The sequence below is a fragment of the Penicillium angulare genome (assembly GCF_028827245.1).
Source record: "Penicillium angulare strain IBT 27051 chromosome Unknown utg000012l_segment0_segment0, whole genome shotgun sequence".
Taxonomy (NCBI): Eukaryota; Fungi; Ascomycota; class Eurotiomycetes; order Eurotiales; family Aspergillaceae; genus Penicillium; species Penicillium angulare.
In genome coordinates this window covers 1,585,662-1,597,727 of record NW_026623171.1, presented here as the reverse complement: position 1 = coordinate 1,597,727, position 12,066 = coordinate 1,585,662, and the positions used below count along the sequence as shown (strand labels likewise).

General features: G+C 44.3%; 4 protein-coding genes across 4 annotated transcripts; 2 read left to right on the top strand and 2 right to left on the bottom strand.

Moving 5' to 3' along the window:
• Positions 1 to 718: 718 nt before the first annotated feature.
• On the bottom strand, positions 719 to 1,802 carry N7478_013255 (uncharacterized protein; the record flags this gene model as incomplete). The annotated part of the gene is made up of 6 exons (XM_056929465.1): positions 719 to 912; positions 970 to 1,053; positions 1,117 to 1,188; positions 1,242 to 1,301; positions 1,379 to 1,434; positions 1,501 to 1,802. 6 exons carry the CDS (start codon positions 1,800 to 1,802, stop codon positions 719 to 721), a joined length of 768 nt encoding a protein of 255 aa, XP_056772827.1.
• Positions 1,803 to 5,425: 3,623 nt separating this feature from the next.
• N7478_013254 (uncharacterized protein) lies at positions 5,426 to 6,345 on the top strand (the record flags this gene model as incomplete). The annotated part of the gene is made up of 2 exons (XM_056929464.1): positions 5,426 to 5,461; positions 5,689 to 6,345. The coding sequence occupies 2 exons, from the start codon at positions 5,426 to 5,428 to the stop codon at positions 6,343 to 6,345; spliced, it is 693 nt and encodes a 230-aa protein (XP_056772826.1).
• A 207-nt stretch (positions 6,346 to 6,552) lies between these two features.
• N7478_013253 (uncharacterized protein) lies at positions 6,553 to 7,155 on the bottom strand (the record flags this gene model as incomplete). The annotated part of the gene is made up of 2 exons (XM_056929463.1): positions 6,553 to 6,665; positions 6,723 to 7,155. The coding sequence occupies 2 exons, from the start codon at positions 7,153 to 7,155 to the stop codon at positions 6,553 to 6,555; spliced, it is 546 nt and encodes a 181-aa protein (XP_056772825.1).
• Positions 7,156 to 9,791: 2,636 nt separating this feature from the next.
• On the top strand, positions 9,792 to 11,852 carry N7478_013252 (TolB family protein; the record flags this gene model as incomplete). Its single annotated transcript, XM_056929462.1, has 1 exon — positions 9,792 to 11,852. One exon carries the CDS (start codon positions 9,792 to 9,794, stop codon positions 11,850 to 11,852), a length of 2,061 nt encoding a protein of 686 aa, XP_056772824.1.
• Between the last annotated feature and the right edge of the window lie 214 nt (positions 11,853 to 12,066).

The following is a 12,066-nucleotide window of genomic DNA, read 5'->3' as shown; positions in this document are numbered from 1 at the left end:
AAGAAAAAACATCGAGCATTTAGCAGATTTGAAGACTGCGGTGGATATGGGGTACGCATCTCGGTTTTCAAAATTCTCGTCCATAATAACCAAATCCGAAGAGTTTTATAGATTTCCCACTATAATAGGCATTGAAAGGCCCACTGTGGCTCTGAATACATGAAAGATTTTGTCATTCATACACTGGACTGAGATTGTTCGGAATCGGTACGGATTTCAATTTTTGGTTCGGAATTCAAAACGGAAAACGAAAACCGAAATGCGGCGGGCAAGAACTTTTTATGTGGATCCGAGCCTAACTAGAAACATTTGCTAAAAGGACTTACTTATTTTCGTTTGGCTTCCAATCACTTCATGAATATACAGGAAAGAAGTCTTGCATTTCCGCACCAGAAAAATGAATAACCGTGAGAGTTGAGAAGATGTTTTCGCATCTCGTTTTACGTTGCCTGCACGAGTAGAGGGCTCTACTAGCCGGTCGAATGCACTGACCATATAATATTTCGGTATTCTACGTTTAGATTTTGCCCTTGAATTTATTTATTTTATTTTTTGTAGTATTATATCGACATATAGAATACAATAGTATACAAGAAGAATGAAAACGCAACGTGATACATGGTGCATTTCAACACTTGTATACACAGGAATGTCGAAACAAGCCAAGCCAACAGCCCAGCGTGAAACACAAATCCCCTTGCCCCGAAACAAAAAATGCTTAATCAGAGAAACCACTCAATTCAGAGTCTTCAGTCGAATCGAAATCAATAGAAGACACAGTAACTCGATCCGTGTGCCAGGTAATACCACCATCGGAACTGGAGAACGTGGCATCTGTGACATCGTCCAGATCCATGACACTGGCAAAATTGGTATCAGCCTCACTTAGAGTGACCGTCAAGTTGGCGATGGCTAAAGCTGATTAGTATTTGAATTTTTCACGTATGCAAAATATAAAGAACGACGTACTGTAGCCGCCTAGAGTGCCACAGCTTCCAGATCCAGTGTAGCATTCGTTGCTAGAGTAAAGATATTGAAGCGGATCATCGAGCGCTTATGAAAATTTTATCAGAGGGAACTGTTGATTTCAAGCAGATAGACATGATGTGTACTTACCGTCGCTCTGTTGAGAGGCTACCTTGCCTCCAATTGTGACGGTCTGGACAACTTTTTCATCCACGACAACAACTAGGTTTTCATGTGTTAGGTTGATTGCTTGAGTCAAAATTGGTGAGACTTACTTTCAAAATCCACAGTACTATTCGAGGGTACTGGTATATAAGACTGGCCAACTTGGCCATCTGGATTTGAAATAATATATTAGTTTCCAACCCATCATTGTGTGCTCTGACGTAAATAACATAGAAGTCTGTCTTACCTGGAGTGTAAGTACTAGCCGCCGCACACCACTCTTCGTCTGAAGCGGAGCAACCTCTGTTGTTTCATATTCATGGTTACCGAAAATGTCTTTTTTTAAATATGCTTCTTGCTGTGACGTACTGTGATTCCTGGTCAGGCGACCAATTGAACAAGGGCTGATACAGATTCGTATAGTCGCTTCCTGCAGATGAGGATACGCCAACCCAAACTGAGACCCACACCTCATCATCTGCGTTGGAAACCTTCGCTCCCGAGGGAACTGATGGTGGAACAATGGAATATGTGGCTTTGGTAATTCTTGCATTACCAGACGGAGGGCCGAGGTAAAATAGGCTATCTCCAAAGACCCAGCGATCCGAGGGATAGGATGCAGCCGCGCCAGCAGCGGCGATCAGAGGTATGGCAGCATAGATCGATCGCATTTTTGAGGTTCTCTCCAGAACTTGTGAAATATGAAACACCGTACAGATAATATTGAAGTGGACCTACCAGGCACTCTGGAGAGGAACGATGGTGATGTACAAATCTTAGAATTAATGTGCTGGAATGGGCCTTTTTATAATAAAATTTGGATGGAAGGGCTCTTCCTAATTGCGAGAGTGCTTATTAGCTTTAAATTGAAGTTAATTTCTGGTATGTTTCATATCAATAGCCCGTTAGCTTCAAAGTGAGACCGAAACAACATGTCTGGGTCTTGGCTTCTTTATTTCCCACAAGACCAGAGTAAGAGAATCTGTTTCAAATCAATAAAGATCTTTTTGGATGATATTTAATTTGTGTACTGCGTCTTTATGTGACCTATAGAGTCAAACTCACGTAGAGTATGATAAATTTTATTCTTGTCTCTGGGGCCTTATCCGGATATTCAAACGCCGGGTGTTCAAAAAATAAGATCCGAGACGACCCACCAGGTTTCAACTTGAAGGCTTGAATAATTGTTTGAGCTAATGGGTACCCCTGAGCACGGAAGTGGTTAGTGCAATAATACTGAGGCTTGCTTGTGCAACACATTTCGTAATATCACGCTGCACTGGAGGCAAAAAGAGGAGACAAAAAATTACAACAGTCAAATCTAAGCTCTATTCAGCCCTCTTCAGGGTAATTCGGCCGGATGTTCACCCACTGGATATTCTTCATCCGAATAGCCAGCCTTTTGCATCAGCGAGTACATTTTCGCGCTCTGTGTAAATTATAGCCGTCCTTCATCTTTCTCTCCCTTCCCTCATCTGAATATCCTTCTACTATCTTTCCGTCCCGCTAAGCTTATTTCCTTACTAAGGTGGGCATGGATCCATATACATTAAGTACCACCCAATGTTAAAATACCTAAATCATATCGTAGACTTTGAAACTTATAGTGATAACAGAATATACTGGTTGGTCCCTTTATAATGAAGATTTGGTTATAGAGAGAATTTATTTCTTAATATACAAGTAGTACCTTCTCTCATAAGAACATACTACTACTTATTTATCATTGAAATTGATATTTTGGTACAGCCTGTTGGTGAAACTAAGAAATAAAAGGGTTTTTAGACAGTTTTTCTGAAAGTATATTGCTTTCAACTTACACGCTAATCTGTAAGTCCCTCGTTACTTGTACGGATATAAATCTAGTTTTCCAGGAATATATAGTCATACTACATATATTCTAGTAGGAATTGGTCCCCATCTGAATGTTGTAGATCCTGTCTTTCTACCAGCGCAATACATAATATCTACAATATACATCCTCGATTTTACAAACAATGCTTGCAAAGTTGAACATATATTATACTGCTAAATCAAAGGAATAACTTGAACCTAGTCATATCTAAGCTCTTTGCACTGGCCATCCTTACAACCTTCACACAGCCTGGCATTATGTGGCTTTTTACTCCTTTTCTTCACCCAGGGAATCTGTGGCATCTCTAACCCACTCCATTTCTTGATTCGATAAGAAACTCGATCTGCGTAGGAGTCATCCAGTTTTGGGCGACTCAGAACCTCGCAGGACTGGCAGCGTTGGAAATATACTCTGGCATTGTATCGAAAGCCAGGGTATAGTCGAATAATAATCGCTATTCTTTTGCTCGACCAGCCAGTCGCCGGACATTTGCTGTTCCCGCATACGAACCGGCCCATGATGTTTGTGGTGAATTTTTTTTCACAGGTACCATGGTCGTCGACTGGATAAAACTTGAATCGGGGCAGGTCTGCTTCCGAGAGGAGCTGGCAGACGTCTTTATGTAAAGTGGGGTATAGATCGCAAGTTTTTGTCTCGATTTTAGGCTTGGTGGATCTTTTCCGCTGGGGCATCTTGGTGATCTGAGGAACAGTATATATTAGGCACTGGTCTATGTGCAACGGATGGATATGAGAAGTATGATTTGAATCGGTTTGCTGAGAAAAAGTGGGAGGTTAAGGTTCTGGTTTAACTTGCCGAAAGGCGCAATAAATATTCGGGCATATAGACTCAGACTTTCAATTATGTTTATTTATCGGCGGCATACCTGATTATAGGGGTACAAACATCGCCACGTAGTAAATCTGCAGGGGTTTGATTGGTGCCAGCATTATCTGATACGATCACACATACATAAACTAGTCTATTTGAATATGTGATCTACCACTAGGAGACTGTAAAGTTCAGGCCCCAACCTACCTATGATCGGCCGACAGGATCAAAATACTTGAGAAGGGAAAGATACCAACCCACCTGAGTCATATAATATAATATATTAAACTTGAGACTTATACCTTTGTTTTTATAGACTTGGAGATTCGATATATATATACGTGTCTTCTGAGCGCCCAAATCACCCTGCAGATAAGATATTGAGATATTGCCATATATAGTTAGTGGGTTGTCAGTGGAAAATGGGAGGTAAGTGACCTTTCTTGCTGGTGGAGACGGAGTCGAACAACTTAGGTACTGTAGTGGGGAAGAACGACCTTCATGCTGATTCTGCCAAGTCTAGCACCGGTAGTCTTGTCACATGATGGGAGACGCGGCATCATGCATGTGCCTCCAATAGCTTAGATAACCCTCGTCAGCACCTCAAGTACTGTCTTCCTACTCTTCCTACTTTCAACCGCTAAATTTAACAAGGAGAAAAAGAACAAAAAGCGAAAACATACAACAGTCGTAAGTATGTCAGTAGTCACCTAGCGCCCACGGCTACCGACGTTTTGAGCATAGGCGGCTCGCTGCTCTATTCGACACTCTTCAGGGCTGCTCAGACAGATATTCACCCACCTGAATATTATTCACCTAAATCTTCAGGTAATACATAAGATGTACATTTTTTTATATTTTCCGCAGACACCTCCGGGTTCTAGTCGTTCCTGAGCTCTCAATTAGTAAGTACAGGTAGGAATAGGATATCACAAGTTTTCTGACTCTTTCAGGGCTCTTACTATCCAAGGCTAGTTGAAAGGAATAAAGAGAGCATCTAGAGGCAAATCTTTGATAAACCACTTTTATCTTTTTCATATACTTGTACTAGCTCTTGTGAGCTGTTTTGGAGGTCGGGTAAGGATAGGACAAATTAGCTAGCAGCGAATTAGAAAGCTACAATGGCAATACAGTTCCTGGAGCATAAATAATAATGATAATACAGGCCAACCCCTATTACAATAATACACCTTAGCTACATTATACTATTACTCCTAACACCAATCAAGACCGAACCTATACAGAATAAGTATTTACACAGTTGAATTTTATATAAACCGTTTTAGCTCCTTAGTCTATTACACAAAGTTTTATATCAAGATGTAAAAAGTAAAAAGGAATACGGAAAATAATAAAGAAAACAGAGATCAAAAGAGACACATAGACAGAAACACAAAAGGCAATGCATTAGACCCTTGGAAGGATAACGGAACGTGCCCGTAAAAGGGACCACTGCGGTGCTAGAACAGCGCTATGCCCGATGTAGCGCACGCAGCGATCCTTTCCACGGATAGAATGGCCAAGTCTTGGACTATGTATGCCGCAGTGTTTCCCCTCTGTGTATCTTCCTCCTACATCTCCCACACCACGAGGCAAACAAAGACAAAAATGCCACTCCAATTTATTGACTTCGATAACCCCGAGGTGCCTGCTTGGGGGGGGGGGGAGCCTCACTTGGATGTCTATTTCATTTCTGAATGGGACAAACCTCACCCAGACCCCTCAGTCGCCAATGAATCCCCGGCTGACCGTCGCAAAAGGCTTTTACGCCAATATCTCGCATTGTAATTCGAAGGAAGACGAGTGAATACACTCTATACCTTGTAAAAGACCACAAAGTTGAACTAACTAACCGAGTATCAAATTATTAGGATTATCAACCAGAAACATTACCACACCCTCCTACTCAAGCTCAAATAGATGATATTCTTCGGCATGCAAGGCCAGAAGCACTGCGTATCTACAGTCATAATACCGGTGCTGATGTAGGCTGCTGGCTCCGTCTATGCTACACAAATGAAGAGGGTCATGATGCTCTATGGGCTGCCAATAAAGACGCTGAATGGGTTACTGAAGAGGGGGTTGTGCTTGACGATGAAAGTATCTTCAGTGGCCTGGATTTGGCAGCTGCTCTGGAAATATTTCCTGAGCGTGTCGCAAATGAGCCTGTGAATTTTAAGTTCAGAGAGGAGAGTCTCAAGATCGCGAAAAGGCAAGCCAAAAATGGCGGCTGGGATAAAGACCCTCTTGAGGCATACGTTTTTTATCAGGCAGACTCTGTTGTCGCCCATATGTTTGTGGAGGATGAGGTTGCGGTGACTGGAGGGGGTTTGTTGCATGTGTTTTTGGACGACTGTGGGAATGTGGTCAGGCAATGGCGGGTGGAGGATGGAACGGAGAATATGTATGACGGCGCTTGGTTTGAGCATCTTTGGAGACTGGACTTTGAAGCTGAGAAAGGAGAACTCGGTCCTGCTTATCGTGAGGGTGAAAGAGTTGTGGTCCCCCCATACACTCTCAGGCTTTGAAGACCTGAGACTGTAAGCTAATACGTTTAGTAGATATAAAGTCACGTTCGTCTGGTGAAGGAGGCACCCTGAAAAATAGGTTTGAGTCGCGTGCTAGAGAAAAGAAAATGGTATAAAGTGAATTGGAAGACATAAGAGTTATAATAAAGAAAGGTCTCATTGTACTCAAGCCAGTATATCTGGCCCTTAAAGACAAGACGGCTTAGGTTAATTTGAATCTGCAGCATGCCCAAACTTCGTGTTTCCGGGGTTGAACATGTTTGCCCAGTCCACATCGTCCCACAGAGGGGCCTCGTCCTCCTCGTCTAACATCTCAATACCTGGAAAAGAAGGTATATGGTTAGTTTGATCCAAATATAGGAGTCGAGGTCACATACTTTCAATTCCCCATGGATCATTCCAGCTCATCGACTTATCCTGGTCACGCTTGCCGAACGAAACAGGGCGCGTTTGGTCGTCGAAGGTGCTCCCAGCGACATTAACCTTGCACTTGGAATATTCAGGGCGTTTTCCAAAGCCTTGAGAATGAATTGCGTCAGCTGTGCTCATATAACCTATCAATAAAGACAGCAGAGCCGTGAACATACCTGGCTCGTCGCGCCATCCGTTATTTCCCTTGCGCAAGTCACGACAATACTCATTACCAGTTCCGTATCGATAGACTTCTGACTGATTGAATAGGTTTATCGCGCAAAAGACACGCGAAGGGTCTGTGTCTGCGGTCCCTTTACCGATCTTGGAATCGGTCAATGTCATCTTGCCCCATTGATCCGGCGAGTTTGAAAGACTCGTCGCGTACGCAAAGGCCATTGTAAAGTTGCGTTTGAAATTGTAGCCCAATGCTCGACCGGACTTTTCCCACTCCTGAAATATTGTCAGTAAATCAAATAGTAAACTCTGATGGTGAATCAATCATTGAACTGACAGCTGAATCAATACCGTGAGCGCGAGGAATTTGCTCTGGATATCGCGTCAGACGTCCGAAGAGTGGGGGTGTATCATCGTCCTCGCTCCCCCCGGGGATCCATCCTTGTCTAGGGTACCTTTAAGCATCCTCTTGGACCAAGCTTTCCAATCTTCTTTTTTTCTTTTTCGTTTTATCCTTATCGGTGTCATCTTCATCTTGGTCGAAGTAAGCCACATTGGTGTACAAACCACTCAAGAGCGCTGAAGCTGTCAGTCAACCTATACAAGCAAAACAAGTACTGGTAAAGAGACTCACCGTTAAAATTTCTTTGCAATGATTGTTGCCACACGGGCACACAATTGGCAGTCGGGGGGGCTCTGTGTGGTTTGTATTTGGCACCCCAGTCTCCACCCTCGGTCCCACCAAAGGGAAACTCATCGCAGCTCAATGTCCTTGAATCCTTCGGAAGACCAGCGTCTTTGTTAAGCTTATGCTTATGGACAGTGCAGTATGTATTTCTCGTGTTTTTCTTCTTGCCATCATCCTTGTCCCCGTCATCGTTCGCTCCGAAACCTCTGCATACTTTAACCCCGTAGTAGCTCGGGTGAAGGATATGCCAGAAAAGGAGTTAAAGTTACTCCAAGAGGTACTGATTGATGTTCGATAATACGAACGAAGCTACGAGAAGAATAAGTTAGCATTCGAGGTGTAATCCATCTTTCTTTCTCTCTGTATGAACTTACTAGTATAATCTTAACTATTTAGGGAAAAAAGACATGTCTTCATATATCTTTCCGTAAGTCTTTCTACTTGGTTTTCTATTGACGTAGTAGAGCTTACAGTACCAGTAGCAGTGCAATATGCGGTAAATTTTATCTATGGCCAAAGGGGGGTTTCCCGATCATCGCTATAGTAGATGGAGTAAGTATTAGCCGAGGAACGCAGCGTCATTGAATCAAACTTCACCTAATGGCCCACGCCCCATGTGCAGAAAACAATTTCTATGCTGTTAATCTCTCGATCATTGGGCTCAACTCCAGTGACGATTTATGTTGCCCTAAATAAATGTGCCATCAACGTTGTTACAGCCCCTGCGTAAGTATAAGAGAAGACCCCTCGTCTTGTTAATATCACTAGACAATGAGATGGTTCCTCCCCAGGCTGCGAATCTTCGATGGATAGAATCACGATTATGGAAGTGCTGTGAGTCTGGAACTTGAATAACTTTAATCTCGTTTTAGCTATATTGAGATCCATACGTAACACTTAAACCCGAGAATTCGTCCCACTTGTAGCCACATCGCATAGTCCTTTCGCTATATAGAAGATATAGACGTGAAACTCTAGGAAAGCGAATACTACTTCAAATAATAGATGTCACGTAATTGGGAAGTGCAATAACTTACTAGCAAACCCCTGATTCGGAATAAAAAGACGACTCGACATCATCGATTGTCTGGGCAGAAATGGTGGCTGATGATTATTAGGCTGCTATTTCCCTCAATGATCTTTCTGCAGACCCGTGGCCACTATTCCCGAGTTCATTTTACGGCCGGTGAGAGATACGGCTTAAGAGTTACCTTTCCACACGCCTATCATCAATGAAATGACCGAGTCTTCCAATCGTTTAGCCGATCCACTGATGAACTCGGCCCGTCCGGCTTGGCCTGGCTTGGCTTGCAGGGCCAAGCCAATCCTCACCGTAAGCGAAGGACGCTTATGTTGCTTTGACTTTACATCTTTCATTAAAATCCAACAATTCTTAGATTCATTTCCTCGTTCTCTTCACCTGCCCGCACCATTTGCCCCACTCCGATGAATGACCGTGCGATAAATGATAAACGTGCTTGAAACAGTGAAATCAAGTTCCGTCGGAGAAATCTGCCTAAAAGACTTATGATCATCCTGCTGAAATGAAATGATCCTTTAACGGACTCAGCAACAAAGTCCGTGGATGGAACAAGTTTGGTCTCCTTTCCAACGCGTCACTGAGATCCAATGGTTCCACCAAGGGACCCCACAAAAACGAAGCTGAAGACTCGGAGTTGTAGGACAGGAGCGATCTATGTGCTTTGAGGCGACCGAACCGCCTACGTCAGCAGGGTCCATTAAATTAAGGCCCCTGCTTATAATGCATTGGAATATTGACAAGGGGCAGGAGAAAACCAAGCAGAAGTCGAGGAATTAGTTTCCCACGCGATGGAGGCGCTGTGCAGAATGTTGTCTGTAACAGGGAGCGCCCGTGTCGATCGCAGATATTCCCGACGGGGATTCGGACGGAGTTGTGCGAAGAAGGAATGATCCGACGATCCAACGATGCTCATATCCCCATGTGGAAATAGATTGCGAATGTGCAAAATTTAATTGGACATAATTGTGCATACAGTATTATCTGGTGCTGAGAGGAGACCTGGGGAAAGAAGGCCCCGCAGAAACAGTTCAATTATCAGGGGAGACAGAAGCCTTATAAAGACCGAATGTATTTCCGAGTTGTTCAAATGTTGGCTTAATCGGAACAGCACATTTTGAACGCTTTGCCATGAGGCTTTCTACCGTTATCGCTCCGCTTTTCTGCGGATTGGCTGTGGCTGGCACATGTCCATATGCTACTCAGGCAAAAGCCGCCGGAGCCTGTCCATACGCCTCGAAAGCACAGTCCGATGACTCTAAATCCGAATTCGTGCCCCGGGGCATGCCAATTGAAGACAAGAAGGGTGTTATGTTAATGAATCGCATTGCCCCGAGTGTTTCAAAGCTATACGTCGCCAACTCCGACGGCTCTGAGCCACGCCTTCTTCTTGGGAACGAGACTACATTTGACTACCACGGACAATGGTCGCCTGATGGCGAGTGGATCGTCTTCACGAGTGAGCGTGCTGGTGACGGACAGTCAGACCTGTACCGCGTTCGTGCCGGTGGTACAGATCTACAGCCTATTTCAAACACACCACATGTGGAAGACGCCGGTTCTATTTCGCCCAACGGTAGCCTTGTTGCTTTTCAAGGTACTTTGAACAACCACAAGAGCAACATTTGGATTAAAAACCTAGAGACTGGGTCACTCTGGAATGTGACCAATACTACCGATGTTGCTGGAGACTGGACCCTCCCTGATGGACACTTCCGACCAGCCTGGTCTCCGGATGGCAACTGGCTGCTCTTTACCTCCGATCGCAACACACATTGGCGAGGTCATAACAACGTGAGTGGATGGGAACATACTCAGGAACTATCCATATATGCTATTCGACCTGACGGTAGTGACTTCCGTCGCGTCGCAAACAAGACTGGCTACTGCTTGGGATCACCGAAATTCTCGCCGGACGGCAGCCGTGTCGTCTTTTATGAGATTTCTACCGAGCTTACCTATTATGCTCGAGTTTCCGAGCCCGCCTTCTACGATGTAAACACAGCTATTGTATCTGTTGATTTTAAGACGGGAAAAAACCGCATCGAGCACTCTTCGGCTGGATCTGGTGGAATCAAGATATTCCCCCAGTACATTGACAATACTACTATTGGATACCTCACGAAGAGCATTCTCACCAATGATACCTATCCGGGATCCATAAACTTTACATCAAGCAAGGCGAATGGCAAGCTCGATTCTAAGTACCTCAGTACCTCACTGGTTGGTCGCTACCGCTCTCCATCTTGGTCGCCCGATGGCAGTAAAATGATATATGAGCATGTTGAATGGGATCCTGTCCGTTCTATTGATAAGAAGCTCTACAGCTGGAACGAGGAATGGGAGTACCGCTTTACTGATGTGTTCCCACGCATGTCCAAGGGTGGCAAGGTGGCGTATACTTCGCAACAGACAGAGAACTCCTCACTCGTGATCATGAATCCGGATGGTTCTGGTAAGCAGGATATCTTTGATGGATCGCGATTCCCAGGTCTCACTACCCACACCAACACAAATGGAACATTCCAAGCTTCATGGCGTGACGATGGAGAGGTTTTGGCTGTTGGCCTCGGCGACTGGTTTGAATACCGATATACCAGCCCGGGTTGGGTCTTCTTAGTCTCTTCAAGTGGCAATTGGACAAGAAAAATCACCAACGGCACTACAAATGCAGGCTTCCCTACAATCTCCCCTGACGGTCGTTGGCTGGTCTGGCGTGAATTTGACTATAACAGTGAGCAAGTGTTTCCTTTGGGTTTGCGACGTATGGACCTGAAGACCGGAGATGTTAAGGTCCTGACACAGCAGTGGGATAACACCCCTATGTTCTCCCTTGATGGTACGAACCGTATCGTCTTTACTCGACGAACTAGCTGGCCTGCTACTGGTCCCCTTGATGACAACTATGATGTTATGACGATGGATGTTAATGGTAACAATCTTAAACGACTTACGGAACTGGCTTGCAATGATGCCCATGCAACTTGGACACAGGATGGCAAAATCAATTGGGCAACCGGCATGTATGGATTCCAAGATGAGGCCATGATTTATGACAATAACCAGCAACCGTATCCTTTTATCATGCAGATGGAAGCTGACGGCTCCAACATGACTGTTTTGACAGAAAGCAGATGGGAGGATACTATGCCGCTGTATGTTCCAAACGACCTCTGGGCTGGCTCTTCTTGAACTTATACCATAGACCAAAGAGTTTGATATAGAGGTGCTATCTCTTAACATGTACGTACAGTCTAAGACAGGGCACCATTACTGTCCTACAATTATATGATTTCAGACGTATGAATCCCTTTCTTCTTGCTACCGTGATGAATTAAAGTAACAGGGTATGCCACATGTGTGACCATCAACGTGCAACTCACAGTAGAGCTGAAGACTTTGTAGC